Source organism: Moschus berezovskii, chromosome 11 (genome assembly GCF_049115385.1).
Source record: "Moschus berezovskii isolate FMDL1 chromosome 11, NW_MosBer_1.0, whole genome shotgun sequence".
NCBI lineage: Eukaryota > Metazoa > Chordata > Mammalia > Artiodactyla > Moschidae > Moschus > Moschus berezovskii.
In genome coordinates this window covers 61609251-61624593 of record NC_142470.1, presented here as the reverse complement: position 1 = coordinate 61624593, position 15343 = coordinate 61609251, and the positions used below count along the sequence as shown (strand labels likewise).

Genomic DNA, 15343 nt, shown 5'->3' with positions numbered 1-15343 from the left:
TATGTGCATTGAGTCTGTGATGCCATCCAACCATTTCATCCTCTGTCGCCCTCTTCTCCTTTTGCCTTCAATCTTCCCCAGCATCAGGGTCTTTTCCAAGGAGTCAGCTCTTTGCATCAGGTGGCCAAAGTAGTGGAGCTTCAGCATCAGGGGAGTGGTTTGGTTTTGTACTTTTTTGAAATGGAAAAAAAAAAAAAAAGTACTTTTTTGTACTGGTTTCTTAGACGGTGACTTCATTTAGGAAGTTATGTTTAAATGACAGGTAGAAAGAATATCAGTAATTTTCTTCTCCTTTACGGACATTCAACCTAGAAAACCAAACTACTTATAAGACAAATGTAAAGAATCAGCTTCTCCTCGTAGGGTGTTTATAGAAAATACAAAAACACTGAGCATCCTGGCCACTGACCAAGCAAGGAGGCATGGACCAAACTCATACAATAAACCTTTTCCAGCATGTGTTGAAATCAGGCTTCGGCAGAAAGGGCAGATACTTGAGCACCAACTGCCTGGTGACAGCCAGTACTGATTCCAGCAGGAAGTCCTCTCGCAATCTTATTTTGACTCTACGTGTGTACTGAGCAAACAGATGCAAATACCAACAGTCATTACTTCTGGGTGGTAAGATCACAGGTGATTTCTGTTTTATTCTATTTTCCAAAAATGTTTAAAATAAGTATGCCTTCCTTCAATGAACAGTTTGATAAAAGACAGGCGTTTCAAGGAGATGACAATTCTGAGGGCTACCTGAGTGCAGAAATCATGTTGTACCAAAAGCCTGTGAATGGCAAAGACAAGAGAATGTGCTTGCTGCCAATGAGACTGCGGCCAAAATGGAAAACAATTTACAGAAGAGGAGGAGGTGTACTCCTGGGACATTTGGCTGCTCAATCATTTTCATTAACAGCTCCTGCTCCCCTCCATGTTAAAGGAACCGGGCTGAGTTATTGATAAGTGAGTCACTCGGGGCCAAGAATAAAGGATGCTCACGAAGTAGCTAGCCCTCTATAGTCCCAGGGGACAGCACAGGTGGGAGAAAACCAACACAACCTTGCAGATGGGGCCAGGGGTGAGTGGATGCACCAGTGCTTCCAGAAGGATAAAAGAGGAGCCGAAGGGCACTGTCCAGTCCTTTCCAGTGGCCCACGGGGGACAGCACCACTGTTCCAACGAGCCCCACGCATCTGGGCCAGGGTTGCTCCTCCTCCACCCACACTCAAGACCCAGGGGCTGAGCGCTACCCTTCCTTCCGTCCTGCTGGGCTCCACTCCTGACGTGCACATAGCCAAGGACACAAGACTGGTCCCACAGCACGTCTACACCTATCTCAAAGCCTTTGGCTATTGTTCCCAGAGGTGACTCAGCAGGAACCAAGGGGCTTAGAGGGACTTCCAAGGGACAGAGAGAGGGAGGGACAACTCCAGCTCAGCCTGAGATAATCACGGACCACGGCATTCCTTGCCCCGGACTCATTTGGACAGACCACCTGCTGCCTGCCTTGCTCAGACCTGCCAAGGATGCTTGTGACTACAGCAGAGACCCACAGACCTGCGGGGCCTGAAAGGGCACCTCGAGGCTGCAGCATCACAGAGGTGGGGCCCCGAAGTGCTTTCTGACCATCTTTCTGTCCTGTTTCTGTTGTAACAAAGATGTGCTTATTGAACTGGCTGAAGCAGCCTGGACTGGTCTAGCAAGAAGCAAGATTCCCTCACTGCTGCTGCAGACCCAGAAAGGACTGCTGGATGATTCCAGAAAGTTGTGAGCCATGGCCTGGGGTCGTTCTGGAGCACGTTCACGCCCAGTGGCAGACGCGCTTTCAGGTCTGATCTCAGTAGGTGCTCGGTGATCCCCTGAGCTCTGAATGGTGGTGGTGTTCAATCACCCAGTCACGTCCGACTCACTCTGCGACCCAGGGACTGCAGTCTGCCAGGCTCCTCTGTCCATGGGATTTTCCAGGCAAGAATACTGGGGTGAGTTGCCATTTCCTTCTCCGGGGGCTCTTCTGGACCCAGGAATCGAACCTAGGCCACTTGATGTCTGCCCATTTGGTTTAATGTTTGGTAAAGTTGTAAGAATAGCACAAAGGATGTCTGTTTCCCTGAGCTCTCTGAGAGTAAGCTGCTAGTGTCCTGTCCCATTACCTCAATACCTCGTGTGCATTTCCACACACAAAGACAGCCTCCTCCTCAACACAACCCTGCCATCAAAACCAGGGCGTTAACACTGACACATGTTCACTGTCATACTCACACACCACTCAAGCTTTATGAATAAGACCCTGGTTTTTCATCTCTAAAATAAAGAGCCTCATACCACTAGAATTTCCTTTTAACAGCCTAGCTGCTTATCTCTGCCATAACGTCCTGTCAAATGCCCACCCAGTTAAATCCTGATATTCGAGTTGGTTAAAAAAAAAAAAAAGTTTACCTACATACAGCACAGGGAACTCTACTCAATGTTACGTGGCAGCCTGGATGGGAGGAGAGTTAGGAGGAGAATGGATACACGTATATGCACGACTGAGTCCCGTTGCTGTTCACCTGAAACTACCACAACATTGTTAATGTTATCAGTTCAGTCGCTTATACTCCAATATAAAATTAAAAAGTTTAAAAAAAAAAATCCCAAGTTGTCCCATCTGTGCCTTTTCTTGCAGAAGTAAGTCGCTCAGTCAACACCACATGGATACGCTTTGGGGAACCTCGGGAATTTCACTCCCAGGACCAGCGCCTCTCCAACCACAAGCCTTAACCCAGACAGCAGTAGGTGTACTTCAGAGAGTGAGCAGTGGTCCTTCAGCAGCCTCTCTCTGCTCCCGGGGCTGGCATAACTCAAGAGAGGTGGAGTCTTGGTGCTAACCACCGGCAGGTGACTAACTGGCCTCAGGTTATGTCACACAGAGGCCAAGGCTAAGGAACAGCCCTGGTGGCAGCCCACTGCTGGTTCAAGACACCATGGGAGGCAGTCAGCAGTGGACATGTGGGCCTTGGAGCCAACCCTCCACTGGTGGCTATTAACAGGTTATAATGGAGCCGAGGTTCTCTAGGCAGCCTGGTCAGTACCTGGGCTGCCTAGAGAACTTAAGTACTAGTACTTAGGCCCTGGTCAGTACCTGGGCCTAAGGTGACCACTGAGAAGACAGCTAACCTCTGGGGCTGCAGCAGGTACCAGCTGCTGTCGAGAAGCAGCAAGAAAGATAGCTCTTTGATAAAATATCTCCCCAGCTAAGAAGATTTAGCACATGGCTTGGCAACACCTCACCTGCATGGTTTTATGAGTCAGGTCATGGAAATACCAAGGCCAGGTCGGAGCCCAGGGATGTGCTGAGCCTTTAAAACATTACCTGCACTCTGCTAGGAGAAGCAATTCATAAGGACGGCTCCTTGTTATCAGTGGAAAAGTTCTCTTTGACTGTTCATGATCATGAGCTGAATATGTGAGATCTATGGTTGCATGTATGCATCAATGCACTGCCTGTATGCAAAGAAGTACTCATGTTGTTTTACTTAATTATAAATTATTAAAAGAAAAGAAAGAATGTTATTTGTTTCTTAAAAGAGTTCTTTGGGGGGAAGGCACTGCTTTTTGTCTAGGGGCTTCCCAAGTGGCACTTGGTAAAGAGTCTGCCTGCCAATGAAGGAGACAGAAGAGACTCAGGTTTGATCCCTGGGTCGGGAAGATCCCCTGAAGGAGGGCATGGCAACCTAGTATTCTTGCCTGGAAAATGCCATGGACAGAGGAGCCTGGCGGGCTACAGTCCATGGGGTCAAAAAGACTTGGACACGACTGAGCACGCCTACACGTACTGCTTTCTGTCTAACAAAGGATGACAAGGGATTGAATTAAACTGGCGGCCAACCTCAACCCAGTGTGGGAATGTAAAAAAGCAAGAGAGGCTCTGTGGATCACAGTTGTCTGCAACTAGAGATGTCAACACACATGTGGTACACAGGGACTTTGCTGGGAAGTCTGTGCTGTTTTGTCCCAAGCCAGGTGTCTGCCGGGGAAATCTTAATCTGGCTTTAACCACAGCAGGAGAATCACAAACGTGGATGATGTCATGAGTAGCTATTAGAAGGCTGATACATGTGGTGTGGTTTCTGAGCCTGTTTTCACTATTTCTGATGCACAGTGGAGAGAAAACCCACTGGCTCCGTAATCCATCTAGGATCACACTGGAATTCTGACAGCACGCAGGTCACAGCGATTTAAACAGGAAGCCTTGGAAGGCTTAGCTCCAAAGACCAGCAGGAGGCAGGAGAGGATGGGGAAAGTCTTTGCACCTTCCTTCTCAACACTGATGCTGTGTCAGGTCTGATGATGGAGAGATAAGTCACTCCACCACGGTGACCTCTAGTCGGGCACCTCCCTTTTCAGTGACACTGCTTGAGGGGTTGATGGAGGACTCAAGCCAAGACAACAAGGTCTCGTTGTCCAAGAAAAGCAAGGCTTTGGGTGAGCAGGGTAAACACATCAAAGCAAAAAAGACCAACCACGAAGAGGGGCGTTTCTCCCAGGCGATGGGAATACTGAACCCCATGAGCCGTTAGAGCAGGGGTCCCCAATCTCTGGTATCTAACACCTAATGACCTGAGGTGGAGATGATCTAAGAATGATAGAAATAAAGTGCACAATAAATGTAACGTGTTTGAATCATCCTGGAACCATCCTCTCCCCTCCAGTCTATGGAAAAATTGTCTTCCACGAAAACAGTCTCTGGTGCCAAAAAGGTTGAGACCACTGCTTAGACTATAAATATTAACTGCTGTGGATAGATACGGATGTTCAGAACATAACTTTGTTGGTGTTTTTACAGTAAATAACGGTTGGTGCAAATGTTTCCAAGGCCTGACAGGGGAGGAAGGGTGAAAAGGGCGGTCAGTCCCCAGAAAAGGAGCACGGTTCCCCAGCACAGCTCTCGAGTGCCAAGGAGAGCCACGCGGAGAGAGTTTCAGAGGAGCGAATGTTGATTCTATTTAAGGAAGAGCTTTCTAGCAATCTGTGTTCTCCCAAAATGGAACTGGCTGGCTCTGTGGAAGGAGACATGAGCCTGCAGAGCTGGGTGGCCATCTGTTGGGGCGGGGGAGAAAGCCTGGCACTCCGCACGTGAACAAGCTGGCTGAGTGATGCCCCCTGAGTCCTGGGAGTCCCAGAGACTGACCATGGCTCGTGGAAAATTGAACCCGAGCACAGATGTGCTTCACAGCTCAGCTGTCTTCTTGTTCTAAAAGCTGAAGGGAGGAAAGACAAGCTGTTCAAGGGGATTTGTGGGTAACTTGGAGGGTTACCTTCACCTTATTTCACTCGCTAGCAATCCATCCCATTTCTGGGTGTTTCATTCTTTATTGGACTTCCCCAATGGCTCAGTGGTAAAGAATCCACCTGCAAACGCAGGAGATGCAAGTTTGATCCCTGGGTCGGGAAGATTCCCTGGAGGAGGAAAAGGCAACCCACTCCAGTATTCTTGCCTGGAAAATCCCATGGACAGAGGAGCCTGGCAGGCTACACAGTCCATGGGGTCACACAGAGTCAAACGTGACTTAGTGACTAATCAACATCATTCTTTACTAGAATCTTGAGAATATATTTTTAAAAAAGGATAAGAAAGAAGACAAAACAAATCAACAATGTTGAGCATCTCAAAAAAAAAAAAAAAGGGACTTGAGTGGATGAGGAAAAGAAGAAATAAAACTAAGTTCAGGGCACTTACTAAAGTATTTACCTAGTCATGCTTTAAGAAATTCTAGATCACAGTTAATGAAGAGTTATACGCACAGGACAACAGTGTTTCTTTCAAATGACAAGCTTGGAAAAAAAGACAAATGGGTGTCACTTTCACGGAAAAGAATCAGATTGCTCATGAAAAGCGGAATTTCTCTATTGGGCAGAGTCTACAATAGCTGATGTGGTCCACACGCAGGCCAGTGTCTCATTTCTCTTTCAGAGTCATGGAAATAACCTAACCCATGACACAAAATTACTCCCCAGTGGGTGAAGGCTTCGTATGGTTTCAAAGAAAGTCAGTGGACTCTTCAAGATTGCAGAAAATGAAAGATGAATACTTTGCAACAATCACGCTCAGAGCTTAATTTTCCTTTCAGTTTCCCTACTTGTTCCCCTCCCTCAAATGAAACTAATTCTCAGGTTAGAAATAAAAAGGAAAACTTCAAGGACATGTAACATGGGTGAAAGCACTGACCTATTTTGAGAACAAACTCTCCCGTGACAGCCAGTGGTCTCAGGGGCCACTGTATGGTGCTCACGGAAGGATACACCACAGACCTGACATTCAGGAAGTTAACTCTTACTCCCTCTGCAGCCGTGACTACTGCAGGGAAGCCTGACGCCCACACGAAGGTGAGACTGGACATCATCTACTCCACTGGACCCAGGCGGCCTCTCTCATGTCTAGACACCAGGGAAGGGGACAGGCGCATGGCAAGAAAGCCAGGTGCCCAGCTGGCCCCCTGTGAGTCAGCCCGGCAGCCTCGGCATCGTACCGCCCCCTCCGAGTCCCCACCTTAGCTGCCACTGTGTGCAACTGTGGCATGAAATGCCGCCACTTCAACAGAGGGAAACAATTTACCAGGTTCCAGGTGCTTTTCACCATCTTCTCCTCTACTCCAAAGGTCCCGTGCACAGGATTTTGTGGGAGAAAAGACTGGATGGAATGACCCGGGTGGAGCTGTGGACGTGCCTGGAGGGGCTAATTCCCATCTCAGGCCCCTCCAGAACATTGATGCCAGAAGACTGAAATGTGCAGGGGGGAGGTGGAGGTTCAAAACACACGGAAGGGTCAGCTTACAGAATCCTCCAAACTTGAACATCTCGAGGAAATGACAAACCAGGCTATTTCTGCACTGCATCTCTCAAAGTCCAGAGACTTTAAAAAAAAACAAGTAGAAAGATGCCCTTTTTTCCTCAAACACAAATGAAAATGACAACCCCTCCAACCCCCTGCCCTGAGAGTGCCCACCCTCCGGGCTGGGCTGGGCTGGAGTCCAGCCCAGGGTCCCACCACGCCCACCACTCACCGAGCGTGTCCTTGATGTTCTTCACCAGGGAGCCCTTCTTCAGGCTGTTCTTCCTCTCCACGTAGTTGGACGGCACATAGCCTGTCCGGTTGGCTGCGTTGCGTACCCGCCACCACGTCTTGGAGTCGTCCAGTAGCCACAGGCGCTCGTTCTTCTTGATGTCCAGCTCCTGATCCTGCTGGGCCGTGTAGTCCCACTTGGCTATGACGATGACCTCCTCTGTCATCTTTCATGGAGTACTTCTGCCAGCAAAACATTTGAAGAGAGTCATTAGAGCCCTGGCCAAACACCACTGCCTCCACTTGGAAAACTACACCCTGACAACTTTTATTACAACTTGGCAACCATCAAAAAGAATGACGTGACGCCATCTGCAGTCACATGGACGGACTCAGAGATTATCATACTGACTGTGGTAAGTCAGACAGAGGAGGGGAGACTGTATGGCACCCTGATACGTGGAATCCAAAAGGACATGATACAGATGAATCTTACTTACAAAACAGAAACAGACTCAGAGACTTAGAGAACAAACTTATGGTGGCCAGGGGAAAGGCTGGGGGAGGGGATAGTTAGGGAGCGTGGGATGGACATGTCCACACTGCGACAGTTAAAATGGATAATCAACAGGGACCGATTGTAGAGCACGGGGAACTCTGCTCAATACCATGTGGCAGCCTGGATGGGAGGGGAGTTTGGGGGAGAATGGATATATGTGTATGTAGGGCTGAGTCCCTTTGTCGTTCACCTGAAACCATCACAACATTGTTAAGTAGCTATACGCCAATACAAAACAAAAGGTTTTAAAAAACAAGTCGGCAACTGGCTATCTCTGGGGTTTTGAAAAAACCTTAAGATGACCTTCCTTCAACAAGCTTTAGTATTTTGTTTAGAAATGACTAAATGCTTGACCTTATCAAGCAAATCTTAATTTTGCACAGTGGGAACTCTGTATGCTTTGCTTAAAACAACAACAAAAGCTTTCCAAAATCTTCTCCATAAAATAACTGTATCATAATTAAATACATTCAGTTCAGTCACTCAGTCATGTCTGACTTTTTACAACCCCATGGATTGCAACATGCCAGGTTCCCCGTTCATCGCCAACTCCTATAGTTTATTCAAACTCATGTCTATTGAGTCAGCGATGCCATTCAACCATCTCATCCTCTGTTCATTGGTTAAGTAACACCAGATTCTTATGGCTGACATCGTTACATCCATTTTCTCAGGATAAGCTGAATTTTCTGAACATATTTAATGACTGTGACACACCCAAACTGAAGTGTGGTATCCTGGACTAAATCCTCAAATATGAAAACTAGTGAAATCCAAGTGAAGTCTGGGGCTTCCCTGGTGACTCTGAGGTAAAGAATCTGCCTGCCAATGCAGGAGACATGGGTTTGATTCCTGGGTCAAGAAGATCCCCTGGAGGAGGAAATGGCAACCCACTCCAGTATTCTTGCCTGGGAAATTCCATGGACGGAGGAGCCTGGTGGGCTACAGTCCACAGGGTCACAAAGAGTCAGAAGTGTCTGAGTGACAAATAACAATAGCAACAAAGTGAAGTTAGTCAATAGTTTACCACTAACCAACTCTTACTTCTGACAAATGTCCCTGGTCAGGTAAGACGTTAGCACTTAGAAAACCAAGTGAGGGATACTTGGAACTGCACTATCTTTGCAGCTTTTCCATAAACATAAAATCACTCTTGGAACCTGAAACACAGATGTTTATAGTGGCTTCATTCATAACTGCCAAGATTTGGGAGTCATCCAGCTGTCCATCAGTAGGTGATGGGTAAATCAACTACGGTCCATCCAAATAATGGAATATTATTGATTGCTGTTGTTTAGTTCCTGAGTTGTGTCTGACTCACTGAGACCTGCCAGGCTACTCTGTCCATGAGATTTTCCCAGACAAGAATACTGGAATGGGTTGCCATTCCCTTCTCCAGGGGATAATCCCAATCCAAAGATTGAACCTGCCTCTCCTGCACTGGCAGGCAGATTCTTTACAACTGAGCCAGCAGGGAAGCCCCAGTGAAATATTACTCAGTGATAAAAAGAAATGAGTTGTCAAGCCATGAAAAGACATGGAGGAACTTCAGATGCATACAAGACTATGTGGAAGAAGCCCACCTGAGCAGGCTGCAGACTGTGATTCTCACAAAGACTCTTTCTTTGACCAAACTTGAGTCAGACGCCTCTGAATTCTCTGCGCAGACTGCACATCAACTCTGCACTCTAGCAAGAATCCTGCTGAGTTGCTGGGCCCTTCCCGAGGGGACGACTCTTCTCAGGAGGTGCCCTGTGAGGTCAGTGCAGCCAGAACGCCCTCTCACCTCTGACGCTTCCTCACGCGCTCCCCACCCCTCACTCCTGGACTACAAACTGCCCCCTCTTGCCTCCTGTAGGTGGGTGTGAGCCCAGTCTCTCCCCACTATGGCAACAGTCCCTCAAAGTGCTTTCCTGAGTAAAGTCAGCTAAACCATGCTTTAAGAAGTGTCATGCTTTATTCAATAAATCCAAGAACATAACATTCCAGAAATGGCAAAACTACGGAGACATTGCAAAGACCAGAGACAGAGGGAAAGATGACCAGGTGGAACACAGGGATTTTTAGAGCAGTCTGACAATCATCGCAAAGAGTCGGACATGACTGAGCGACTGAACTGACTGACTGACAATTCTGCACGATACAGTGATAGTGGACACATGTCGTGACACATTTGTCAAGACTCACAAATGTGTAATACCAAGAGTGAACCATAATACACAATCACTCCAAAATTAAAAGTTTAGTAAAACAACAGAGAATTCAGTATACTACATACCTCAGCAGGTCAGTTCTGGAAGCAACGAATAGTAAAAGTGTATCTGAATGACTACAATAATTATGGTTACTGTTTAGTTCTTCAGTCATGTCCAACTCCTTGTGACCTCCATGAACCATAGCCCACCAGGCTCCTCTGTCCAGGTAATTCTCCAGGCTAGAATACTGGAGTGGGTTACCATTTCCTCCTCCAGGAGATCTTCCCGACCCAAGGATCGAACCCGCATCTCCTGCATTGGCAGGCAGATTTTTTACCACTCAGCCACCGGGGAAGTTCCACAACGACTATAGTTATGAGCTATTTCCTAACTTCTCAGGCAGAAGACGGGCCAGTATGTTTGCAACAGAAAAATTCAACATTCAGTCCTTTAAATGACTACACGTTCACTCAAAACTAGGAAGACATGAATAATGGAAAGACTCCTGACTCAAACCCTCTCCTCTGCTGACAGGGAGGAGTTCTCATTATTTACAGGGGCGACTTCAGGATGACAGAGGGGACTCAGCCCACTGACTCCACAGAAGAATGAATCCCATTTTTAAATAACACGACACTCTCTGCTGCTAGATGCTAAAGACACTTATAAATAATACATGTTCTCCTCCTTCATGAATTAGCTTCCAAACTTACAAATAACAAACCTTTGGGGAAGGAGGGGATGATTAATAAACCTTATGCATGATGTACACAATATCCAGGAAGACAGTTTACACAAAGCTCATTTCCAAGCTGTAGGCAATACTTTTACCTACTTTCAGAAAATCTCAAGTCCATGGGAGTCTCCATATGTACTGAACTCACTGTCAGGTTTGATTTTTGAAGGTCATGGAGGTCGTTTCTCTTTTTTCAGTCGTGAGGGGAAGGGCCCAAGCAGTAAAAGGAATGGGGCTCAGACAGTATTTTATTGGGATACCAGGTTTGTGTCTTAATTAAAGTTGTTTTAAAGAGAGATTTTAACAAGAACAGCACATCACTTAAGACCAATCAAAGCAATCTATAAATTTTCTGCACAATTTAACTGCATGAAAAAGCTGGTAAGTTAAGCTCTGGCTGTCATGGTAGGTTTCAGTGCAGGATGACAATCACAGGGAAAGGAGCCTAGAACATGCTGTGCCTGGCTCCACCCCCATCAGTCACCTGGAACCCCTAGGAGCGGGGGCTGAACACCCCTAGCGTATCATAGGCCTCAGGTGACTCCGACAGCCCTCCTTGAAGGTGCTCCTCCTGGGTCTGGAGCAGGGACTGTTGGAAGTGAGTGCTCAGTCTAGGGGAGGACACTGGCATGCACAAGGTGATTGTTTAATCTCCAAACACCCACCTCTGGGGGAAGTGTGAACTTTAAGGAGAGAGACAATCAGAGATTCAATGACTTGCTGAACAACAGAGCCAGGACTTGAGCCCAGGGTTGTGCTCCTGTGCTCACTTCTTGCGTGAGTGATCACAGCCCACCATCAACCACCACCTCACCCTAGCAATCACAGCTCTCCATCAACAACCACCTCACCCCAATGACCACACTCCCCCATCAACAACCACAGCAATAACAACCACGCCCCCCATCAAACACCAATCACAGTCAGTGCACTGGTCTACCCACCCCACCCACCAGCACCCAGGCCACAGACCCCACTCTGCCTTCCCTTGGCCATTTGGGCTGCAGAGGCTGCTGGCTGGATGGCCATCCTGGAAGGAGCTGTTGGTAAGGGTAGTGGGGTGAGAGTGGGGGTTCCACCCAAAGTCCTGGGAAATTGCTCCAGGAGGCCAGGAGGAGCCAGTCCTTCTGGTGATGAGAAGTCTGCTATGAGTGTAGGATGAACTGTGTAATAAGAAGAGGCTGGCGCTGAATTAAGATTATTCCCCAATATAAACCAGATGTACAAATTGACTTAAATTCCTAATACGGAAAAGCCATAACAGAAGAAAGTCTGAGGAAGTACCTTCTAATTGACTGCAGAAATTTTAAGTCAGAAATGGAACTCTGATGTGGTCTAGGACTTACCGAGGTCAGATACAAAGCATAGTGCACATTTACCCCTCCAGCTTGGGCAGGTCAAGAAAATCAAATTTTTACCTTCATTCACTAAGCTAGTATTCACCCACCTATAGCCAACAGAAAGAAGAGCCACAAAGTTAATATTTTGCAGCCAGATCATGTTTCATGTCATGCGATCAGTCATACAATTTTAAGAGTTAGTGATACAGATTAGCAAGAAAAATCCTATTTTATACTGAATTAAAGAAACTCAGAAAATCTAACATGCTAAGCTGCTTTTTCAAGTCTTGGGTGGAAGAAGATTAAAAAAAAAACAACAAAACCCCAAACAGACTGGAATAGTTATAAAACTTTCTTGGCCCGGCGGTTGCCACTAACTCCTAAAATAATATCAATCCTATTCTGGGACTCTCTAAAAAGGAGCCTGTTAACTGCAGCTTGCTGCTTTAGGGCTGGATTACATAATTCTCAGAACAACCAACACCCCAAAATGCTCATGGACACTCCCAAAGGGGTCTCGGGGGCCAAGCTGAACCACTCGGTCATAACTGCAAACAGAAAACTTGAATAAAGAGTCTGGGGTTCAGGATTTCCCAGGTGGTCCAGTGGCTAAGATTTCTTGCCCACTGTGCAAGGGGTCTGGGTTCGATCTGTGGATAAGGAGCTAGATCCCATATGCAGCAACCCTGATTTCACATGCTGCAACTAAAGACCCCGCCTGCCACAATGAAGATCAAAGACCCCACAACTAAGACCCAGCTAAGCCAAGCGAATAAAAATAAACATAAGAAACAATAATCTGGGGTCAATGCTCAGCTGGGCCTTCTGTGCATCCCCCTGGACTTCCTCTCATTCTGTAGGATGAGAGAGCAGTACCTGCCTCGCTTCAGGAGGTACCCAGACCCCCGGAAGCAGCCCAGTGATGTCGTGATTAAGGGGCGAGGTTTCAAGTCATACAGGCCTGGGTTGGAGTCGGCTGTGCACCTCAGCCCAGCTGCCCTTCTGTCGTGTGGGTTCAGGAGTTTGTGAAAACAGCTCTGAGCCCCCTGCCCACACACAGACTCAGAACAGGAATCACAGTCAGCATGAAAGCACTGTGCATGCTATAGCACTGATGGTTAGTGTCAGAGGGCCAGGCGGCCAAAATCTCCTGCCCAGTACTCTAGCAAATAAGAGAGGACAATGGGGGATGCTCAGGCTTTGGGATGACACCCTTCTTGTGGGTTTGAATCCTGGCTCAGGCACCTTCCAGCCTGTGGGTGTAGACAGGTTATCTTACATCTCCAAGCCCCAGTTTCATCACTCATTCAGTGTCTCTGTAGATCCATCGTCTCTGCTTCACAGGGTGATTGCAGACCTGGGATGAGCTCACAGTTAGGAAACAGCCCCATGGACACCAGGGGAATGCTAGCAGCTCCTCCTATGACTGGGCTTCCCTGGTGACTTGGCAGTAAAGAATTTGCCTGCCAAGGCAGTAGACATGGGTTCTGATCCCTGGGTCAGGAAGATCCCCTGGAGGAGGAAATAGCAACTAACTCCACTATTCTTGCCTGGAGAATCCTATGGACAGAGGAGTCTGTCCATGGCGGGCTACACTGCATGGGGTTACAAAGTTGGACAAAATTTAGCAACTAAAAACAACAATCTTTGACCGTGTGCCCCTCCCCATGGAGGAAGGCGTGCCAAGCCCGTTCTGTTGTTTATTTTCTCTTTTACATGTAGTGTATTTTTGTGCCTTAGGGAAGTGGTAATACCTTGACTCTCGTCATGGCTTAATTAACTTGCTGAGAGCTGGAGCAGCATGAGATTCCAAATCGTGTCCTACTTGAAGTTGAAGTCTAGCAGTTGTAATTAGTGATACGCTTGCAGAAAGCCACCAAGTGGCCTTTCTGTTCCCCCCAGGGCATCACAGGCTCCTGCCAACTCCTGTCAAATGAGTTGGCATCTGGCAAGTCTTATCTACCACGCAACCTGAAACTTTAATAAAGAATTTATAAGGTCTTTTAAAGTTGCTTCTGACACCATTTCTCTGAGTGGGTCTCCTTAAAGCAAGGGTACTATTTTAAAGTATTTGCAGAATAAACAAAGGGAGGAAAACAGTGTGATAAATGAGAGAAAACAATGAAAGTGTTATTTTTGTTTGGACTGACCTTGGCATGGTTATTTGTGGCATTCTTTTTCCGTGGGCTGCTGAAGGAAATGGCAACCCACTCCAGTGTTCTTGCCTGGAGAATCCCAGGGACAGGGGAGCCTGGTGGGCTGCCATCTGTGGGGTCGCACAGAGTCGGACACGACTGAAGCGACTTAGCAGCAGCTGTAGGCACATGCATAGACTTAGTGGCTTAAAACAGCCCAAGTTCATTCCCTTACAGTTCTGTGGGGCAGAAAGTCCCACCTGGGTCTCACTGGGGCTGAGTCAAGGTATGGGCAGGGCCATGTCCCTTCTGGAGGGTCCAGGGAAGAATGGTCCTTATGTCTTCCAGCTTCTGGGCACTGCCCTGGTCCAGGCAGGCTCCTCTCTTATTCTTCTGCCTCCTCTCCTGCTCATAGGGCCTCTGTGGTCACAGAGGCCTGCAAGGGTGTTCCCTCAAGATGAGCTGATCAGTAACCTCCTTTCCCCTACGTTTCCCCACGGAGCCTGACAGATTCACAGGTTTCCAAGGAGGAGGATGTGGACATCTTTGGGGGCCAGGCTAACATTCTTCCTACTTGTTTAGTTGCTAATTCGTGTCTGACTTTGCGACCCCATGGACTGTAGCCCTCCAGGCTCCTCTGTCCATGGGATTCTCCAGAAAAGTATACTGGAGTGGGCTGCCATCCTGAAAACCTCTGAGTGAATTTCTATAATAATTGGTTGACCACATTGAAGGCATGAGCTCTTATAAAGAAAAAGCCTTAAGACCCACATGGAAGTAGATTACTTTATTGGACTAATTCAGAATGTATGTTGAAAATCAAGGTAAGGATGACTGTTTTTCCCCCATGTAGTCAGTCTCTTTTCTTACCGGTTGCTCTCTAAACCAATTACCTGCTCATAGCTCTATATTTGGATACGTCTATATCTATGTGTGCACACAGGTATTTTTCTGAAATTACAGGTTAATATGCTAGAGGTAAAATATTACACTTGTTTTGTTGGTCCTTTTGTCTCTGTTTTGAATTGAATTTAATAAATTATATTCCATCCATGTAAGGTTTATTTTACACAATAGGACTGGCAACATTTTAAAGTTGTTTATGACCCTGGTCTTCTTTGAGGCTGGCTAGATCAGTCATGGGCTTCCCTGGTGGCTCAGAGGTTAAAGCGTCTGCCTCTAATGCGAGAGACCCGGGTTCGATCCCTGGGTCGGGAAGATCCCCCGGAGAAGGAAATGGTAACCCACTCCAGTATTCTTGCCTGGAGAATCCCATGGACGGAGAAGCCTGGTAGGCTACAGTCCATGGGGTCGCAAAGAGTCGGACACGACTGAGCGACTGAAC

The 15343-nt window shown here is 47.3% G+C and overlaps 1 protein-coding gene across 9 annotated transcripts in view; it reads right to left on the bottom strand.

Moving 5' to 3' along the window:
• Positions 1 to 15343, bottom strand: part of NCK2 (NCK adaptor protein 2) — a 114979-nt gene that overhangs the window by 18636 nt on the left and 81000 nt on the right. For 7 of the 9 annotated variants that reach the window (XM_088841384.1, XM_088841380.1, XM_055399196.2 and 4 more), the window contains one exon: positions 7035 to 7276. In XM_088841384.1, the coding sequence (XP_088697510.1) occupies positions 7035 to 7260 (226 nt within the window). In that variant the 5' untranslated portion in view covers positions 7261 to 7276. Of the gene's footprint in view, positions 1 to 7034; positions 7277 to 14013; positions 14178 to 15343 lie in introns of all 9 variants that reach the window. The other 2 variants (XM_088841382.1, XM_088841381.1) reach the window with 1 other exon arrangement.